Source organism: Triticum aestivum, chromosome 7D (genome assembly GCF_018294505.1).
Source record: "Triticum aestivum cultivar Chinese Spring chromosome 7D, IWGSC CS RefSeq v2.1, whole genome shotgun sequence".
NCBI lineage: Eukaryota > Viridiplantae > Streptophyta > Magnoliopsida > Poales > Poaceae > Triticum > Triticum aestivum.
Window position 1 is genome coordinate 115,157,722 of NC_057814.1, and position 21,580 is coordinate 115,179,301.

Sequence of the window (21,580 nt, forward strand, 5' to 3'; positions counted from 1 at the left end):
ACATCTTGCTTTCTTTGAAGAAATTCATAAGAAAGCTTCTCATGATCAGATAAGAGAGTGTTATGATGACCTTGAAGGTTGTCAAACCTAGACTGAAGTCTCTGAAGATTTTCAGTCAAGGTTTTAGTGCGATCCATTTCTTCACCCAACATATCATCACTTTTGTCTAGCATGTTTTGAACCTTTTCAAAAGCCTTTTGTTGTTTCACAGCAATCTTAGCAAGTTTAGAGTAGCTGGGCTTGAGGTTTTCATCAGATTCATTCTCACTTGATTCAGAGGAGGTATATTTGAGTACCTTGGCACCCTTTGCCATGAAGCAATAGGTGGGAGCGTAGTCATCATTGCCTTCATCAGCCTTGTTGGTGGAGCCATTTTCTTCAGAGTTGAAGATAGACTTGCTGACGAATGCAGTAGCGAGAGCTAGACTCGCCACACCAGACTCGGACTCCTCAGATGCCTCCTCTTCCTCATGTTCCTCAGATTCAGCCTCAGAGTCCATTTCCTTGCCAATGAATGCCCGAGCCTTCTTGGAGCTGCTCTTCTTGTGAGATGAAGACTTTGAAGATTTTGATGATGAAGACTTTGAAGATTTCTTCTTCTTCTTCGCGTCATCAGAACTGTACTCCTTGTATTTCTTCTTCTTTGATTCCTTTTCCCACTGAGGACAATCTTGAATGTAGTGACCAGGTTTCTTGCATTTGTGGCATAGCCTCTTCTTGTAGTCACTGGATGAGGAATCATTGCTCCTTGAGGATTTTCCAAAGCGACCACGTCTTGAGAACCTTTGGAATTTCTTCACGAGCAGTGCTAGCTCCTGGCTCAGTTCTTCAGGATCACCAAGGCTACTACCAGAATCTTCACCTTCAGATTCAGAGACGACCTTGGCCTTCAGGGCACGTGATCTGCCATAGCTCGAACCATAGAGATCTCTCTTCTCAGCAAGCTGGAACTCATGAGTATTTAGCCTCTCGAGGATATCAGCGGGATCAAGTGACTTGTAATCAGCACGTTCTTGTATCATCAGTGCCAGAGTATCAAATGAGGAATCAAGCGATCTCAGCAATTTCTTCACCACCTCATGGTCGGTGATGTCAGTGGCACCAAGTGCTTGAAGCTCATTTGAGATGTCAGTGAGGCGATCGAAGGTTTGTTGAACATTTTCATTGTCGAGTCTTTTGAAGCGGTTGAAGAGATTGCGAAGAATGTCAACTCAAGAGTCACGCTGTGTTGAGACTCCTTCATTGACTTTGGACAGCCTATCCCAGATAAGCTTGGCAGTTTCCAAAGCACTCACTCTTCCATACTGCCCTTTGCTCAGATGGCCACATATGATGTTCTTCGCTTGGGAGTCGAGTTGCTTGAATCTCTTCACATCAGTAGCATTCAGAGAAGGTGTGACTGAGGGAACACCATTTTCCACAACATACCAGAGATCGTTATCAATTGCCTCAAGATGCATTCACATCTTATTCTTCCAGTAGGGGTAGTCCGTCCCATCGAAGGTAGGACACCCAGCAGAGACCTTGATCATACCTGCGGTTGACATAACTAAAACTCCAGGCGGTTAAACCAAAATCACACAGAACAAGGGAGTACCTTGCTCTCATACCAATTGGAAGTGCGTTATATCGACTAGAGGGGGGTGAATAGGCGATTTTTATGAATTCTTCACTGAGAAATTTGCGGGTGAGGAAATTCCTTAGCGAAGAACTACTTGCAGCGGAATAAGTACTCAAAAGTAAACATAACAGAACATAAGCATGGTCATCACGATGAAATGAAGACAAGCACAGAGTATAGAAAGCGTAAACACAGGATAATACAGGATGAACACAAACAGACTGGAGAATTTGAACTGAGGAAATTGAGAAAGTCTTCAGTCAAAGTATTCAAACACAGATAAGAACAAGTGTACAACACAGTTATGAGGAAATGAAAGAGTTGAGGAACTAGAACCAGTAAGCTTGGTGAAGACAATGATTTGGTAGACCAGTTCCAACTGTTGTCTCAGTTGTACGTCTGGTTGGAGCGGCTAGGTATTTAAACCTGAGGACACACAGTCCCGGACACACAGTCCTCACCGTATTCTCCTGGAGCTAAGGTCACATAGACCTCGCCCAATCACTCGTGGTAAGTCTTCAGGTGACTGCCAAACCTTCACAGACTCGGTCACTCGGCGATCCACAATTCCTCTTCGATGCTCTAGACCATGACGCCTAACCGTCTGGAAGAAGCACAGTCTTCAAAGGTAACAAGCATCGGATCCACGCAGGATCAATCTCTTCAGTGATGCTCAATCACTTTGGGTTTGTAGGTGTTTGGGTTTGGGTTTCCTCACTTGATGATTTTCGCTCAAAGTCCTCGGAGGATGGGTTGCTCTCAAATGACAAGTGTCAGTTTCTCTCGGAGCAGCCAACTAGCTAGTGGTTGTAGGAGGCGGCTATTTATAGCCTAGGGAGCAGCCCGACATGATAAGACATAAATGCCCTTCAATGATATGACCGTTAGGTGGGTAGATATTTTGGGGCAGCTGGCGCGGAGCACAGCAATGGTCGGAAATTTGAGTATCAAATTCCTCAGGGCTATCATGTTCCTCACTGTGTAGGCAATCCGCACTGGCGAATTCCTAACTCCTCAGTCAGAACAAATTCCTCAGCGACGAGAAGAACTTCGTCTCTGTCACTGAAGAAATTGACTGAACTGTATGAGATTTCCAATGGCTTCACTCGAAGGGATTGGTAGGTGTAGGATTTTGAGTTGAGCATCACATGGAAATTTTCCTTAGTATTTCCTCGACCCCCTTTAACAGTACGGTGTTTCCTATGACTCAAGAAAGAGAAAATGAAACTACAAAACAAAAGTCTTCACGCTTCATGTTCCTCGAATGGATACCTAAATCTTCAAGGTCACACCAATTTCTTCACTTTCAAAGTCTTCAGAAAGTCTTCAGAAATCCAAAATCTTCAGTCGAAGATATTCATTTTTAGGGGTCGACTTTCTCTGTAAATATCAAACTCCTCATAGACTTATAGACCTGTGTACACTCACAAACGCATCAGTCCCTTAACCTATGAGTCTTCAATACACCAAAATGACTAAGGGGCACTAGATGCACTTACACCCGCTCCCCCACCCCCACCCCCTATTGTCGCAGCACGGCCGATGCTGCAAGCGATGCTGCGGCGCCGCCACTTCAATGCCCTTTACCGCAGTTCCATTGTGTTGCAACAGAACAACAAGGTGCGACAGGAAGCTATGGTTGTGAGCAATGACCGACGAGCCTGGCAGAGCGACGACGCGTGGGAGAGAAAGGACGAAGCAGGGATGAGCGTTGTGTTTTGGAAGAATGACGAGAGGGGCCTAACGCGAGGATGCTGCGTTGACCCTTCCGACGGCCACACAGCACGGGATCAGACGACTCGTGACCTGACTGATTTCCGCAGCCGCCTTTATTTTTTCATCTCAAAGGTTCTAATTTTTTAAGGGTGTCTCAAAACTTAAGTTTTTTTTTGAGACATCTCAGAACTTCAAGTAACACTTGAAGGGCGGGCTCAGAACATATTAGAACTAACTATTTGGGCCGAACTCACCAGCACAGCCCGTTTAACGATTCCATTCTTCTCATGAGGTATTGACGACGAACCAACCCGCCGCCGCTCGTCCGTTCCCCTTCACAAACCCTCGACGACGCGAACTGTGCCGCCGGCCAGTGACGGTCCCCTGCCGAGGGTGCCGAACCGGAGGTGGCAATGCCGCCAGGAGGAAGAGGCAGGGGCGGGCACGGGCACGGGGAACCGGCGACCGCCCACTGAGGCGGGGACGACGAGAACTCATCCCGTTCTTCACCCCGGCCGCCGTTACCGTTGCCGCCTAGCCTCGCCGTAATTTCCCAGCGTCTGAGGTTTGCTCCCATCCTCCTTCCAATCTTACACGTCTATGAGATGGCACTGGGAACCTGAATGAACTGTCGCCACCAATTTTAGAAGGAGCAGAAGAAGAAACATAAGCATGTGCAGGAGGAGGAGGAGGAGGAGGAGCAGCAGAAGCCCACGGCGAGCTTCCCGGAGGACATTCTCATCGACATCCTGTCGCGGGTGCCCTACAGGTCGCTGTGCCGCTTCAAGTGCGTGTCCAAGGAGTGGCTCGCCCTCTGCTCCGATTCCGACATCCGCAAGAGGTCACCGCAGACCTTGTCTGGCTTCTTCTACTTCGATCACGGTCGGAAGACAATGCGCCCTGGTTGGCGTTTCCAGAATTCGTCTGGGAAAGGTGCTCCCATGGTCGACCTCGACGATCTCCCTTTCTTGGGCAGCACATATAAACATTTCGCCGTCACACAATGCAGCACCAGCCTTCTCCTCTGCCAATGCTGGATATCACGCCCTCCTAGGGACTGCGGTTGGAATCATCGCATAGATCTAGATCCGTGGCTATTTGTTAGATGGCCCGAGGTTGCGGAATTCGATTATGTTGTCTACAATCCTGCTACTCGGGAGTGGACTGTGTTGCCTCCTATAGAGTTGCCCGGCCACCTTTCGTGTTCCCGCCCAGGCAAGTACATCTTGGGTTTTGACCCGGCCACCCCGTCCCGCTTCGTTGTGTTTGTGCGCCTGGACACAAATTATGGCATGTCCACGAAAATGATCTACTCATCGGAAACTAGAGGATGGACTTCCATGCAGAGTCAGCGTGATGATGTTGGTGTAAATCCTGTTAGTAATTTTGGAAGAAGGCATAGCACCTTGTTGAATGGCACTCTGCATTTCCCTGCTTATGATTCGATAGTCACATTGGACATGAAAAGGAATGCTTGGAGGGAAATTAAAATGCCACCTGGCATGACAAACAACTATGTTCGTGCTTTCATTGGGCAGTCTCAGGGACACTTGTATGCTTGGCATATAGAGAATCGATATGATGGTCAACTCTCTGTTTGGGTTCTTGAGAATTATGATAGTGGTCAGTGGACCCTAAAGTGGGTAGTTAATTGTTTTGAACTGTTCGGAAGGGATCGTCTCGAAAACGGTAAGTCCTACTCAATGTTTGCAATTCATCCAGAATGTAATTTGATTTTCCTGACTGACGGTAGGGAGAAGATACTATCATACAACATGGATAATCAGAAAGTCATATGCACTTCTGTAAAATTGTCAAAAGGTCTACCCTACACTCCCTGTTTTGCGGAATGGACTTCAGATGGTCAGTGAAGGTTCACACATTTAGCATGGCTCCAGTGTCTTAGTAAACATCAATTATTGGGTATATGCCAAATCACTAGTAGAAAACAGGGCTTTGGTTCGGCCAGAAAAGAGCATTAATCCCGGTTGCATTATGAACCGGGACTAATGTGAGCATTAGTCCCGGTTCGAGCGGCTAGGGCACCGTACATGCATTAGTCCCGGTTCAAATGGGACCTTTAGTCCCGGTTGGTGCCACGAACCGGGACTAAAGGGTGCGATGCCCATTAGTACCGGTTTGTGGCACCAACCGGTACTAAAGGTTAGACCTTTAGTCCCGGTTCGAGCCACCAACCGGTACTAATGGGGTTTGAGGCATTAGTACCGGTTCATGCCACGAACCGGTACTAAAGGTCCCATTTTCAAACTCTAACCCCACCCCCCCCCCCCCCCCGCGCGTGGATCGCGTTTTCAGTTTTGTAAAAAGCAAAAGAAAATGATAAAAACTTCAAAAATTAAAATCCTTCCAGATGTAGTTATGTTACTACATGTACTAGTTAGGAAAATTTAAAAACTTAAATTTGGACATGTTTTGCAAAAAGTGTAGGGAAAATGTAAAACGGCTATAACTTTTGCATACGATGTCAGAAAAAAACGTATAATATATCAAAATGTTCAGCACGAAAATCTGCATCCGATTTTGACAGCCCATGGCCTGTTTGCAAATTTTTAGAATCCTCAAATTCTAAAAGGAAAAAAAGTTATGCTCAAATTTCTGTTTTTTTTTATTTTTGTTAAATCTGGTCAAACTATGGTCAAACTACTTATTCAAGAAGTATTAGTGTTACTAAATAGTTATTCAAGAATATTAGTGTTACTAAATAATTATTTCAGTTTTTTTGAATTTTGGTCAAATCTGGTCAAACTGTGGTCAAACAATGGTCAAACTAATTATTCAAGAAATATTAGTGTTACTAAATAATTATTTCAGTTTTTTTGAATTTTGGTCAAACTATGGTCAAACTGTGGTCAAACTATGGTCAAACTACTTATTCAAGAAATATTAGTGTTACTAAATAATTATTGTTTTTTAAACAATAGTTTCAAACTCAAACAGTGAAATGTGTGACTTCATGCTCAAGCTAAATTCCTGAGGGTTAATAGGATTGACATCTTACTATTGTCAGAAAAACAATAAGTGCAGACTTGGAAACGAGGGAGAATAGAACCCGGAAATTAAGTGTGCTCAAGCTGGAGTAGTGAGAGGATGGGTGACCGTCCGAAAAGTTAGATGATTTGAAATGATGAGGGGTGATTAGAGATTAGAGGTTAAATTGAGCAGTGATGAGGGGTGATTAGAGATTAGAGGTTAAAATAATTCAGAAATTTGAAAATCAAAAAAATTTCAAATTTTTTTTTCAAAAAAAATCATAAAATTTCCTTTAGTACCGGTTGGTGTTACCAACCGGGACTAAAGGTGGACCTCCAGGCAGCGGCCATGTGGAGGGCCTTTAGTCCCGGTTCGGGAACCAGGACTAAAGGCCCTTTTTCTACTAGTGAATATTCTAGTTGAAGATGTGTGTTGGATAAGCCTTAAATGCACTTATGGGTGCATGTTGTTCTGGTTCTTTGAGCAATGTTGGTTAGCCATGAAGAATTTATAACTGACCCCCCGATGAGAATGTTGAGTTATAAGAAATGAACCTAGTCTCTTGATGTATTTGCTTTCATGTAATAATTATTGATGTCACTCTTTTAGCTCCTCGTATGGAAGAAATGCGAGATAATATATTCTGTGTTTGGAATGTTTAATTTCCTGGAAGCATATCTTTAGTATGCAATTTGCTATCCACCAATGGTCCAATGCTAAAAATTGATCTTGCCTTGTTTTTATGCAACTCCATCTGGATTGGCTTTTCCATGTACGTTACAGCATATACAGACTTACAGAGGGTGTAAAGAAAGCTTGGTTTCCTTTATGAAACTTGCATAGTCCTCCATTGATGGTACCAAACAGTCTACTGCTTTACAAGCCTACTGTCATATGCTACGTACTAAGGTAGCTTCAAATTTGTAGCTCGTCACTTTAACTCATGCACCTCTAGTGTGTATGCAATTCTTGTTTCGATTGAGCTGCATCCATGGTGGTGTGAATTGTATCTTCCCATTTCTGGCGTATCCCCAGTCCTCGCTGCAGATCGCCAAACATTTCTTTGCTGGAACAGTGCTTACTGCTAGTCTGCTACTGGAATTATGCTGCATCCGAACTTCTTTGCATCACCCGGCATGAAGCTCCGTTCTCCTGAATGGTCCCTGAAACCTTCTTCCCGCCAATGAAGCTTAAGTGCAAAAGCGTGGGTGGGCTATATATATATCTGAATTTTATGAAATGGTGTTGTGTGACGTGTATGTAAATCTGTCGATGAGCTCTTATTTTGTAAAATAACCAATCTCTTACCTCACAAAATAGTCAATTTGATCGCTATGTCTCTAAATATGCAACTACGAGCTCTTATATAGTGCACCTGAGCAACTACGAGCCGGGAAGATTTTGCATATGGTTAATGGTTTCACGAAGTACATGATCCAGATGAGAGAACCAAACTACTACTAGAGCTGAAAGAAAAGACAGCTTCTAGTTTATAACTAGCACATTCACTGAAGATTGACAACTTTTTCCTTAAAGCAAAGCAAAGAACTAATTTGCGTAAATTTCGCTCCGTCAGTTGCATATACGCACGGCCAAACTGAACCTGCTGCACCTTGGGAAGATCAGAAGGGCGGAGCTATCAGGCAGAGTTCCAATAGCACATAGTCTGAGAATCCTATAACCATCTACCAACGCATGCCGTCCACCTCCTCATTTTCCTGACACACAACCGATCACCCTCAACTCTCCGGTTCGGCCGAATTTGGCCTCTCACTTGTGTGCCCCAATACCAGGTAAAATTAATCCCCCATAACAGTCAAATGGGTCGACACTAGTTCTATTATCACATGGCATGGCGCAACACGACTTAGTTTTGTAGCCATATCGGTCCCCGTAAGTGTAGATTTCGTCCCTCTTATTTTTCATGATGTGAATTGCCTTCCTCCATCCACCACCACCACCACCATCTACAATCTCTACTAAAAGCGGAGTTGGGGATGCATTGGTACGTACGTCCAACTCCCCCTTCAATTGACCCCTCCTCCCCACGCTCTACATTAACTCAATCGAATCAAATTAAATATTACCAAAACCTCCACTAAATAAATAAATAAAATATTATCTTTCCCTACCCATACCCAAATTAAATCAAATCTTTTCAAAACCTCAATAAAATTATTATTTTTGTCTTTCCTACTCATACTCAAACCAAATCATATCAAAATCCAGAATATGATGTGTGTAAGATTTATGTCGGACACGATTGATGTTGAACCAGTAGAATGTGCAGGCCCCGTTGCAATGCACGGACAATTAGCTAGTATCATGTACAATTACACCACATCATCGATTGACTCATTTCACTTGTAGGACCTCAGAGATATTAAAATTGTACTAGTTTGGTATCAAGGGGACGTCGTGATCGGAATATTTTACGCTCAAAGGTGGCTCAAGAATTAAAGAGTTTGCGGTTTTCATGACGCCATTTTGATCATGCGAGTTTGCCAACAACATGACATGAGATTCGTAAATAGCATCTTTTTTTTACCTCTTCTTTTTTTAGGGATTTGTAAGCATCTGCCCAAACAAGTCTCCATATGACGGGCTCAATTGGGCCGACCAAGCAAGTCCACGGCTCTTTCTTCTCACAATCGAGCCCAAGTAAAAACCAACCAGTGACGACGACACAAGTCCAACGCCGCCGCCGCCGCTCTGCTCCATTCCCCTTGCCAAACCCTCGCTCCACCTCACGACCTGTCGGCGGCCACGCTCAACGAGCCGAGCCGCAATGCCTCCAGGAGGAGGAGGAGAAGGAGGACGAACGGGCGAACAAAGAATCGGGGAGCAGGACCACCCGCCGGCGACTGGCCACGAGTGCCGCGACGAGGAGGCCGCATCCCGCTCGCCGCCGACGCCGTTGCGGCCTTACCTCGCCGCCACTCCGGTCGCCTCTCAGGTGTGTTCCTCGCCTCTTGTATTCTTCGATCCGTGAAATCGATCCGTGACCTAAATGAAATGTCTTTACCACATCTTTAGAACAAGAAGATGAGGCGGGAGGATGAGCAGCAGGGGGAGGAGGAGGAGCCCCCGGCGAGCTTCCCGGAGGACGTTCTCGTCGAGATCCTTTCTCGGGTGCCCTACATCTCGCTCTTCCACTTCAAGTGCGTGTCCAAACAATGGCTCGCCCTCTGTTCTGCCCCCGAAATTCGCAAGAGGTCGCCGCAGACCTTGTCTGGCTTCTTCTACTTCAGTGCCGGTTGGCGTTTCCAGAATTTGTCTGGGAAAGATCCTCCCATCGTCGACCCCAATCTCCGTTTCTTACGCGGCAGCTATAAGTATTTCAGCATCCAATAGTGCAGCGCCAACCTTCTCCTTTGCAAATGCTGGACATCCCGCCGTCCTAGGCAATACGGTTGGAATTTTGTCCCGAATCCAGGGCCGGGGCAATGTTTTAACTGGCCTGAGGCTAAGGAGTTCGATTATGTTGTCTGCAATCCTGCTACTCATCAGTGGACTGTGTTGCCTCCTATAGAATTGCCTGATGGCCTTTCGCGTTTCAGCCTAGGCAAATACTTTCTGGGTTTTGACCCGGCCACTCCTTCCCGCTTTGTGGTTTTTGTGCCCCTGGACACATATTATGAATATGGCCTGTCCGCGGCCATGATCTACTCATCGGAAACTGGAGGGTGGACTTCCATGCAGAGTCAGTGCAATGGTGGCCGTACATATCAGGTCGGTGATTTAGAAAGCACCCTCCTAAATGGCATTATGCATTTCCCTACTCGATCTTCATCAATTGTCACAGTGGACATGGAAAGGAATGCTTGGAGGAGAATTAAAATGCCACCTGGCTTGCCAAACAACTATGGCGGTGCTTCCATTGGGCAGTCACAGGGACGCCTGCATGTTTGGGAAGAGGATCAAGATGGTTGCCAACTCTCTATTTGGGTTCTTGAGAATTATGACAGTGGACAGTGGACCCTAAAGTGTACCATTAACTGTTTTGAACTGCTTGGAAGGGATTGTTGCAAAAATGATGAGTACTACTCGATGTTTGCAATTCATCCAGAATGTAATTTGATTTTCTTTACTGATGGAAATGACAAGATATTATCATACAACATGGATAATCAGAAAGTCCATGTTATCTGCGCTTCTGAAGATTTCTTCAAAGGTCTGCCACTCCCCCTACTGCCTTACGTACCCTGTTTTGCGGAATGGGCATCAAATGGTCAGTGAATGCTTAACATACCTGGTACGGCACTAGTGTCTTAGTAAAGATGAGCTGTGGGGTATATGCCGAATCTTCTAGTTGAAGCTGTGTGATGGATAAATCAGACATGCGCTTCAATTTGTATTTTTTCTTTTCTTTTAGTGTCTAGGTGCATACCCTTCTTTTTCTTTGAGCAATGATGTAGCCATGAAGAATTTGTAACCAACCCTCCAATGGGAATGTTTAGCTGTAAGAATGAACTTAGTCATTTGATCTATTTGCTTCCATGTAATAATTATAGATGTCGCTCTTTCAGCTTCCCTATGGGGCAAATGTGAAACAATATATTATATATGCTTGAAATGTTTAATTTCCTGCAAGCAAATCTTTATTATGCAATTTGCTACCCACCATTGCTAAATATTGATCTTGCCCTGTTTTTAATCACTAGGTTGATTTATTTGTTATCTCTTTCTGGATTGGCTCTTCCGTGTAAGCTACAACATATGCGGAGGGTATAAAGAAGGCTTAATTTCCTTTATAAAGCTTGCATGGTTTTTCCATTGATGGTATCAAACAGTCTGCAGCTTTACACACCCACTGGAGAATTTAGTTCAATCGAGTCATAGTTACATATGTTGTGTTTCCAATTCTTGTTTCGATTGAGCTGTATCCATGCCTCCATGGTGGTGTGAATTGTACCCTCCCATGCCCAGTCCTCGCTGCAGACCGCCAAACACTTCAGTGCTTACTGCTAGCCTACTACTGGAATTATGTTGCATCTGAACTTCTTTGCATTGCCTGGCAATGAAGCTCCGTCCTCCTGAATGGGGGCTGGAAACCTTCTACGTTCTACCCGCCAATGAAGCTTAAGAACAAAAGCGTGGGTGGGCTATATATACATCTGAATTTTAGGGGATACTGGGAGACTAATATTTCTTGACATCAGTCAGAGCTGAGGTGTTGCGCATATTATTCAAATTGAGCTGCTGCGACTAAATGATGTGAGACGGTGGCATATATGTCCAGCTGTACCTGTAAATAATGCAGGATATTCGCTTCACTGGAAGAACGTGTATGTTGTTGCTTTGATCTTTGATGTGCCGGTTCTCCTAATGAAATGGTGTTGGGAGATTTGTATCTAAAATTGTCTCCTAATGAAATGGTGTTGGGAGATTTGTATCTAAAATTGTCAATGAGCTCTTATTTTGCAAAATAGTCAATTTGGTCACTATGTCTCTAAATCAGCAAAATTGCCAGCTACTCCCTCCGTTCGGAATTACTTGTCACAAAAATGAATCGGAATTACTTGTCACAAAAATGAATGTATCTACAACTAAAATACATCTAGATACATTCATTTTATGGACGATTGATTCCGAACGGAGGGAGTACTGAATACTGATGCCACCAATTGAGTCTGGCACTAGCGGTGCATGTATATAGTGCACCTGAGCAATTACGAGCTGGGAATATTTTGCATATGGTCAGTGGTTTCATGAAGTACATGATCCAGATGAGAGAATCAAACTGCTACTAGAGCTTAAAGAAAAGACAGCTTCTAGTTCATGATTATAAGTTTATAACTAGCACATGCTCTGGAGATTGTCAACTTTTTTCCTTGAAGCAAAGAACTAATTTTGCGTAAATTTCGCTCCTTCAGTTGCATATACGCACAGCCGAATTCAACCTGCTGCACCTTGGAAAGATCAGAAAGGCAGAGCTACCAGGCAGAGTTCCAATAGCACATAATCTGAGAATCCTATAACCATGATCTACCAACGCATGCCGTCCACCGACACACAACCGATCACCCTCAGGCCTCAGTTCTCCGGTTCAGACGAATTTGGCCTCTCACTTGTGCGCCCCAATACCAAGTAAAATTAATGGGTCAACACTAGTTCTAATATGGCATGGCATGGCGCAACACGACTTAGTTTTGGAGCCATATCGGTCCTCGTAAGTGTAGATTTCGTCCCTCTTCTTTTTCATGGGTGTGGATTGCCCTCCTCCATCCACCACCACCACCACCATCTACAATCTCTACTATTGAAGCGGAGTTGGGGATGCATTCATACGTCCAACTCCCCTTCCTTCCCTTGACCCCTCCTCCCCACGCACTACATTAACTCAACCGAATCAAATTAAATATTATCAAAACCTCAACTAAATAAATAAAATCTCGTCATCCCCTACACATCTCAAATTAAATCAAATCTTTTCAAAACCTCAACAAAATTATTATTTTTGTCTTTCCTACTCATGCTCAAATCATTACCAAAATCGATGGGTGTAAGATTTATGTTGGACACAGCGATGTGGAACCAGTAAAATGTGCTTGCCCCGTTGCAATGCACGGGCAATTAGCTAGTATCATGTACAATTACACCACACCATCGGTTGACTCATTTCACTTTTAGGGCCTCAGAGAGATTAAAATTTTAGTTTGGTATCAAGGGGACGGCATGATCAGAATATATTACGCTCGAAAGCGGCTCAAGAATTAAAGAGTTTGCGGGTTTCATGACGCCGTTTTGATCATGCAAGTTTGCCAACAACATGACATGAGATTCGTAATTAGAAAAAAAAAATACCTCTTCTTTTTAGGGAATAATAATAAGCATCTGCCCAAACAAGTCTGCATATGTATGACGGGCTCAATTGGGCCAACCAAGCAAGTCCACGGCTCTTTCTTAATCGAGCCCAACCAACCAGTGACGACACAAGTCCAACGTCGCCGCCGCTCCTTTGCTCCGTTCCCCTGGCCAAACCCTAGCTCCTCACCAGACGACTTGTGCGGCCTGCCGGCGACCACGCTCGACGAGCCGAGCCGCAATGCCTCCTGGAGGAGGAGGAGGAGGAGGAGGAACGGGCGAACTAAGATTCGGGGAGCAGGACCTCCCAACGGCGACTGGCCACGAGTCCCGCGACGAGGAGGCCGCATCCCGCTCGCCGCCGACGCCGTTGCTGCCTTACCTCGCCGTCACTCCCGTCGCCTCTCAGGTGAGTTCCTCGCGTCTTCTGTTCTTTGATCCGTGAAATCGATCCGTGACCTAAATGAAATGTCTTTACCGCATCTTTAGAACAAGAAGATGGGGCGGGAGGATGAGCAACAGGGAGAGGAGGAGACCCCGGCGAGCTTCTTCCCGGAGGACGTTCTCGTCGAGATCCTGTCGCGGGTGCCCTACGTCTCGCTCTTCCACTTCAAGTGCGTGTCCAAACAATGGCTCGCCCTCTGCTCTGCCCCCGAAATTCGCAAGAGGTCGCCGCAGACCTTGTCTGGCTTCTTCTACTTCAGTGCCGGTTGGCGTTTCCAGAATTTGTCCGGGGAAAGTCCTCCCATCGTCGACTCCAATCTCTGTTTCCTACGCGGCAGCTATAAATTTTTCAGCATCAGGCAATGCAGCACCAGCCTTCTCCTTTGCAAATGCTGGAAATCGTGCCATCCTAGGCAACGCAGTTGGAATTTCGTCCCGAATCCAGAGCCCGGGCAATGTTTCAAATGGCCCGAGGCTAAGGAGTTTGATTATGTTGTCTGCAATCCTGCTACTCAGCAGTGGACTGTGTTGCCTCCTATAGAATTGCCTGACGACCTTTCGCGTTTCAGCCTAGGCAAATACTTCTTGAGCTTTGCCCCGGCCACCCCGTCCCGCTTTGTGGTGTTTGTGCCCCTGGACACATATTATGCATATGGCCTGTCCGCAGCCATGATCTACTCATCGGAAACTGGAGGGTGGACTTCCATGCAGAGTCAGCTTGATTGCACTACATATTTGGTTAGTGATTCAGAAAGCACCTTCCTAAATGGCATTATGCATTTCCCCACTTCATCTTCGTCAATAGTCACAGTGGAAATGAAAACGAATGCTTGGAAGAAAATTGAAATGCCACCTCGCATGCCAAACAACTATGGCCGTGCTTCCATTGGGCAGTCACAGGGACGCCTGCATGTTTGGGAAGAGAATAAAGAGGGTTGCCAACTCTCTATTTGGGTTCTTGAGAATTATGACAGTGGACAGTGGACCCTAAAGTGTACCATTAACTGTTTTAAACTGTTTGGAAGGGATTGTTGCAAAAACAATGAGTACTACTCGATGTTTGCAATTCATCCAGAATGTAATTTGATTTTCCTTGCTGATGGAAATGACAAGATATTATCATACAACATGGATAATCAGAAAGTCCATGTTATCTGCGCTTCTGAAGATTTCTTCAATGGTCTGCCACTCTGCCTACTGCCTTACATACCCTGTTTTGCGGAATGGACATCAAATGGTCAGTGAATGCTTAAGATACTTGGCATGGCACTAGGGTCTTAGTAAACATGAGCTATTAGGTATATGCCGAATCTTCTAGTTGAAGTTGTGCGATGGATAAATCAGACATGCGCTTCAATTTGTATTTTTTTTCTTTTCTTTTAGTGTCTAGATGCATGCGCATACCCTTCTTTTGCTTTGAGCAATGTTTTAGTCATCAAGAATTTGTAACAACCCTCCAATGGAAATGTTTAGTTCTAAGAATGAACTTAGTCATTTGATCTATTTGCTTCCATGTAATAATTATGGATGTTGCTCTTTTAGCTCCTATGGGGCAAATGTCAAACAATATATTATTATTATATATGCTTGAAATGTTTAATTTCCTGCAAGCAAATCTTTATTATGCAATTTGTTATCCACAATACTATTGATCTTGCCTTGATTTTATGCATCAGGTAGATTTATTTGTTATCTCCTTCTGGATTGGCTTTTCCATGTAAGCTACAGCGTATGCAGAGGGTATAAAGAAGGCTTAATTTCCTTTTATAAAACTTGCATGATTTTTCCATTAATGGTATCAAACAGTCTGCAGCTTTACACACCCACTGGAGAATGTAGTTCAATCGAGTCATAGTTAACATATGCTTGTCTTTCCAATTCTTGTTTTGTTTGAGATGCTCCCATGACCATTTTGTTTGTGTTCATCGATTCTGGTTAGACTGTTGAATTTGGATTTTCCAGATCAAAACTGGAAGGATGAGAGCCATCCCTCCTAGGGACGGTTCAGCTCCTAGAGTTGCGGTAAAGTAAAAAAGAAACTGGTTCAATCTTTCGTCAAACTGGAACAGTCTTGGATCTGGTTATCCTTGTGTATGCCGGACAACGGCAGGTGGTAACTATTGTTTAGGATGGTTCCATTTTTATGCAGTGACAGCAATACTAGTATCCCTAAACAAACTTTGCAGTTAAGTGTTCAGATGGAGTATTCGGGCAAGTTCCGCCTACCGGTTCCAATTCTGAGGGTGCGGTGGCACCTTTCGTGGCTAACGAGATCTGCCAAGCAAAGACGGAGCCTAAATACAATCTTCTTTTTTTGCTTGTCTCATCCTCCATAAGGCGTCTTTGATCGCAAGCGGTGCGAGGTTGGTCCCATGATCAAGCTTGTAAGCTTCGCGACATGGATTTTGAGATAAATGATCAGATCTGCACGAGGCTGCCTATTCTCTCGAAGTGTTTGAGGGGATTGACCTCCAAGGGGACAATTCCAGGTGGAATTTGATTTCACAACCCTTTGAAGGCCTATGCCTTTTTTTTTGAATGATTCGAAGATTGCCCCCGCGCGGTTTTGAAGGCCTAAGTCGGAGCAATGGCCTTTCTGTGAAATCCTCCTGTATGTGCTTTGAATGGATGGATGGATCGAAAGAAACTGCAGGATGAGGTGATCGGCGGCTTGTGTGTTTTTGGCCCTTCTTTTGGTTTTATCTCCATACATAAATTTCTTGTTCTTTTACTCCTTAATGAAATCGACAGAGATAAGCCTTGCACGTAAAAAGAAGTTGTTTGGGGTATCCTACACAATGAGTGATGGCCACATTAGTTATATTGATGTCATTTACAAGATGGATCATGATGCATCTCTAAGAAAGATTTGTCTCGACTTGTATTTTAGTTCGATCTACAAAAGGTAATCAAAGGTGAAGCATGATAAATGTTTACCACGATATTTATAGGTTTGTAGTTTCACTCCTTTGTCATGAGTAGTGAATTAAAGGGGGTTTTGAATTTCATATACCCCCACGAGTGTATGTGTTTCGCATCTGGGATGGGTGCTCAGCTTCCTCAAGAGTTCCTAATTTTATTTCTAGAGACCTTTTACGGTACATCAAAATAATATGAGCCGTCCATTTCAAGTCATTTAATGGACTAGATCTACTGATACTACTAGAAAGAATGAGTAGTATATTTTGTTTAAGGGGTAAAATTGGAAGACTTACAAAGTAAATACCAAAACTCTACACGCATTGAGAAATCCGTGTGTTTTCTTCTCGGGTTATCCTGCTCCCACGGGACTGCAGGAACCGGTCCGTCTCAATACTTTCCGGCGGATCCTTGCCAGACGGTATTTTTGCCAAGGAAATAACCATGCACAAAAGTTGATTGATCAGTGTCATGAGGCACTAGTACGTCGATGATTAGCTGATTGTTTTCCCGCGATCAAGCGGCGGCTGCGGCCGCTGCACACAAGCGAAGCAGGCACTAGTATGTCGATGATTAGCTGATTGTTTTTTCGGTGATTAAGCGGCGCCTGCGGCCGTTGCACGCAAGCGAAGCAGGCACAACTGCGACGACGGCGCCACTACTCAGGACGCTACAGCGGCGGCTCCGCGGCCTGCTGGTTGATTCGATGCCTGGCCGGTGACTTGGATCTCCAACTTAATGGCACGGAGGCTAGCTCTTCTGATCGATTGTTGGACATGCGCGTTGATGACCGGCGATGGCAACGACTAGGCCTCAGGAGGATGGTCACCGACACCGCGTGGAATTTTACTAATTAAGAAAAAAAAGACAAAACTACCCCGCTAATCAACGGTTGAGATGATTCAATACTACTCGGTTTCATAGGTAGTACGATGCACCGTAAAAACTCTCTATTTCTATACCTTGCAAACAACATTAACATAAAATGTAGAGCATCTATGAAGCCATTGATTAATTAATCCACATAGTTCCAGTGTCTTAGTAAACATCAATTGTTGGGTATATGCCAAATATTCTAGTTGAAGATGTGTGTTGGACAAGTCTTAAATGCACTTATGGGTGCATGTTCTTCTGGTTCTTTGAGCATTGTTGGTTAGCCATGAAGAATTTGTAACCGACCCTCCGGTGAGAATGTTTAGTTATAAATATGAACCTTGTCACTTGATGTATTTGATTTCATGTAATAATTATTGATGTCACTCGTTTAGCTCCTTGTATGGAGCAAATGTGAGATTAGTATATTCTATGTTTGGAATGTTTAATTTCCTGGAAGCATGCAATTTGCAATCCACCAATGCCAAAAATTGACCTTGCCTTGTTCTTATGCAAATCCATCTGGATTGGCTTTTCCATGTACGTTACAGCATATACAAACTTACAGAGGGTGTAAAGAAAGCTTAGTTTCCTTTATGAAACAGTGCAACTTTACAAGCCTATTGTAATATGCTAGTAGTTAGTACTAAGGTACCTTCAAGTTTGTAGCTCGTCACTTCAACTCATGCATCTCTAGAGTGTTTGCAATTCTTGTTTCGATTGAGCTGTGTCCATGGTGGTGTGACTTGTACCATCCCATTTCTGGCGTATGCCCAGTCCTCGCTGCAGATCGCCAAACACTTCAGTGCTTACTGCTAGTCTGCTACTGGATTATGCTGCATCCAAACTTCTCTGCATTGCATGGCAATGAAGCTCCGGATGATCGTTTCAGGAGCACGGAGGAGTGGTGGTTAACAGCGAGGAGGGCAGTCCCAAAAACTGTGCGGCGCAACTTTGACACCATGAGCAGCAGGGGGAGGAGGAGGAGACCCCAGCGAGCGTCTTCCCGGAGGACGTTCTCGTCGAGATCCTGTCGCGGGTGCCCTACGTCTCGCTCTTCCACTTCAAGTGCGTGTCCAAACAATGGCTCGCCCTCTGCTCCGATCCCGATGTCCGCAAGAGGTCGCCCAAGACCTTGTCTGGCTTCTTCTACTTCAATTTCGGCTGGCATTTCCAGAATTTGTCCGGTAAAGATCCTCCCATCGTCGACCCCAATCTCCGGTTCCTACGCAGCAGCTATAAATTTTTCAGCATCCAACAGTGCAGCACCAGCCTTCTCCTTTGCAAATGCTGGAGATCCCGCCATCCTAGCCAACACAGTTGGAATTCTGTCCCGAATCCAGGGCCCAGGCAATGTTTCAAATGGCCTGAGGCTAAGGAGTTTGATTATGTTGTCTGCAATCCTGCAACTCAGGAGTGGACTGTGTTGCCTCCTATAGAATTGCCTGACCACCTTTCGGATTACCGCCTAGGCAAATACTTCTTGAGCTTTGACCCGGCCACCCCATCCCGCTTTGTGGTGTTTGTGCCCCTGGACACATATTATGAATATGGCCTGTCCGCGGCCATGATCTACTCATCGGAAACTGGAGGGTGGGCTTTCATGCAGAGTCAGCACAATGATAGCAGTGCATATTGGGTTAGTGATTCAGAAAGCACCTTCCTAAATGGCATTATGCATTTCCCTAGTCCCTACTCGATCTTCGTCGACAATAGTCATAGTGGACATGAAAAGGAATGCTTGGGGGAAATTGAAATGCCGCCTGGCATGCCAAACAACTATGGTCGTGCTTCCATTGGGCAGTCACATGGACGCCTGCATGTTTGGGAAGAGGGTCGAGATGGTTGCCAACTCTCTATTTGGGTTCTTGAGAATTATGATAGTGGACAGTGGACCCTAAAGTGTAATGTTAACTGCTTTGAACTGTTTGGAAGGGATTGTTGCAAAAACGATCAGTACTACTCGATGTTTGCAATTCATCCAGAATGTGATTTGATTTTCCTTACTGACAATAAGGAGAAGGCATTGTCATATGATATGGATAATCAGGAAGTGCATATTATCTGTGCTACTGGAGATTTCTTGGAAGGTCTGCCTTACACTCCGTCTTTTGCGGAATGGACATCAGATGGTCACTAAAGGCTTGCAATACTTAGGGCGTGTTCGGAAGCCCTCCATGGCCAGAGAATCTTCAACTCCGACGCCACAAATCCAGCGCCAGCTTCTCGCAATCGATCCCGGATTGAGCGATCCGTTCGGCATCACGACTTCTCGCTCGGACGAGGTAGCGAGCCTTTTTTTGAGACAAACGAGGTAGCGAGCCTGAAGCCCATGAAATCACCCCTTTGTGGCCCATCAGGAGCAGGCTAAGCAATCCAAAAGGTTTGGAAAAGATGGGCTGGGCCATAGGCCTGGTGGGGGAGGGACTGCCCGCGGCAAGAGAGACGACATGGAGTGAATCGGTACGTGATGCTTTGGTCGAGCGAGTCACTTGGCGGTGGCAGGGCAACGTAATTCTCTTCAACTCCAACTTCCTCGTTTTTGTGGAGCTCGATTTTTCCAACTCCACCGATCCTGCAAATTTGCACTGTGCCATTCGCCCGCTTCTTTCTGGAATAACCAGGAGTTGACCCGTTCGGGTGTGCTCCGGGCTTGGAGGCAAGGATTTGAGAAACCAGTGGGCTGCCGAACACGCCCTTAGCATGGCTCCAGTGTCTTAGTAAACATCAGTTGTCGGGTATATCCCAATTCTTGAAGATGTGTCTTGGATTAGTCTTACGTAGCCATGAAGAATCTATAACTGGCCTATTTGCTTTCATGTAATAATTATTGATGTCACTCTTTTAACTTCTCGTATGGGGACAAATGTGAGATAAATATATTATCTATGTTTGAAATGTTTATTTTTCCTGCAAATATATCTTTAGTATGCAACTTTATATCCACCAACCTTTAATATTGATTTGCCCTGCTTTTATGCATTAGGAAGATTTATTTGTTATGTCCTTCTGGATTGGCTTTTCAATGTATGTTACAACATATACAATGGGTATAAAGAAGGCTTAGTTTCCTTTCAAGTATGAAACCTGCATGGTCTTTGACTGGTGATATCAAACAATATGCAGCTTTACAAACCTACTAGAGAACTTAGTTCACTAAGTCGGTGTGTTTGTAGTTAATATATACCGGGTTAGTAACCTCCAAATTTGTAGCTTATGATTCTAACTCATGCATCTCTAGTGTTTTTTAAATTCTTGTTTGGATTGAGCTGTATCCATAAACCTTTTTATTTCTGTTCTTTAACTCTGGTTAGACTGTTGTATTTGGATTCTCCGGATCAACAATGGCGGGCTGAGAAGCCTGACAGTGATTGATGTCTTCGAAGCCCCAAGCTAAACAGTCCTGGATAGTATGGCCTCGGAGAAAACCAAATCGATTCTGGTGAATAATTCTTAAGATAACCTGCTAACCAGAAGTTTTATGATCAATTTTAGGCAACAGTTGAGCAAAGTGATGGGCCGGTAATCATTAGCTGTCTCAGGTGAGGCATTTCTTTTGAATCAAAGTAGCCTGTGCAAAAATCTGAGCAAAGAAGATCCTCTTTGACAGTGCCCCAACATGTTTTCGTGGCTAATAAGATCTGGCAAGCGAAGGCGGAGCCTAACTACAAACTTTTTGATTTTGGCTCATCCTCCATAAGAGGGCTTTGATGGTAGACCGCCTGACGGAGCGAGGTTGGCCCCATGATCAAGCTTGCAAGCTTTGCGACTTTTGAGGCAAATGATCACATTTGCACGAGGCTGCCTGTTCTCTCGGTGCTAAGGCATTGACGGATTATCGCAGATTGGAAGGACCTCCTAGGGGACAATTCGATGGTGAACTTGGGGGTCATTTGGAGCACAGGATTTGTGGTGGAATTTGAAGGGCAGGAATTTCATAGAAAAGTTCCTTTGGCGTCCTCAGGAATAGGAAAACCAGATTCCGGTGTACTGGCTTTATATCTTTCAGATTTCACAGGAAAACATTTGCCCGATACTTATCTTAACTTTTTTCTGATTCGGATGTATATAGATGGATTTTAGTGTGTTTGTTCATTTTCTTTTCTTTTTCCCATTCATTGGCTGGTGAAAAGGACCACGGTGCCCCTGTGGCCCTGTGCTACTCGGCTTTATCTACCTGGTTCGATGAACCGCTCGCTTTGCTAGGGT

The 21,580-nt window shown here is 44.7% G+C and overlaps 3 protein-coding genes and 1 pseudogene across 3 annotated transcripts; all 4 read left to right on the top strand.

Moving 5' to 3' along the window:
* The first annotated feature begins 3,750 nt into the window (after positions 1-3,750).
* Positions 3,751-5,208, top strand: LOC123170941 (F-box protein At5g07610-like; annotated as a pseudogene).
* A 3,780-nt stretch (positions 5,209-8,988) lies between these two features.
* On the top strand, positions 8,989-10,935 carry LOC123169295 (uncharacterized). Its single transcript, XM_044587134.1, has 2 exons — positions 8,989-9,284; positions 9,365-10,935. Exons 1-2 carry the CDS (start codon positions 9,117-9,119, stop codon positions 9,680-9,682), a joined length of 486 nt encoding a protein of 161 aa, XP_044443069.1. The 5' UTR covers positions 8,989-9,116; the 3' UTR covers positions 9,683-10,935.
* Positions 10,936-13,271: 2,336 nt separating this feature from the next.
* Positions 13,272-15,179, top strand: LOC123165472 (F-box protein At5g49610). Its single transcript, XM_044583122.1, has 2 exons — positions 13,272-13,544; positions 13,625-15,179. The coding sequence occupies exons 1-2, from the start codon at positions 13,377-13,379 to the stop codon at positions 14,822-14,824; spliced, it is 1,368 nt and encodes a 455-aa protein (XP_044439057.1). The 5' UTR covers positions 13,272-13,376; the 3' UTR covers positions 14,825-15,179.
* Positions 15,180-18,104: 2,925 nt separating this feature from the next.
* Positions 18,105-19,511, top strand: LOC123170942 (F-box protein At5g07610-like). Its single transcript, XM_044588643.1, has 2 exons — positions 18,105-18,110; positions 18,342-19,511. The coding sequence occupies exons 1-2, from the start codon at positions 18,105-18,107 to the stop codon at positions 19,509-19,511; spliced, it is 1,176 nt and encodes a 391-aa protein (XP_044444578.1).
* The last annotated feature ends 2,069 nt before the right edge of the window (positions 19,512-21,580 follow it).

What these genes read in the sequence shown, in the direction of transcription:
- LOC123169295 (XM_044587134.1), top strand. Translation starts at nt 9,117, where the DNA reads ATGCCTCCAGGAGGAGGAGGAGAAGGAGGACGAACGGGCGAACAAAGA. An exon ending in CCACTCCGGTCGCCTCTCAG is followed by an intron (nt 9,285 to 9,364) that starts GTGTGTTCCTCG and finishes CCACATCTTTAG; the next exon opens with AACAAGAAGATGAGGCGGGA.
- LOC123165472 (XM_044583122.1), top strand. Translation starts at nt 13,377, where the DNA reads ATGCCTCCTGGAGGAGGAGGAGGAGGAGGAGGAACGGGCGAACTAAGA. An exon ending in TCACTCCCGTCGCCTCTCAG is followed by an intron (nt 13,545 to 13,624) that starts GTGAGTTCCTCG and finishes CCGCATCTTTAG; the next exon opens with AACAAGAAGATGGGGCGGGA.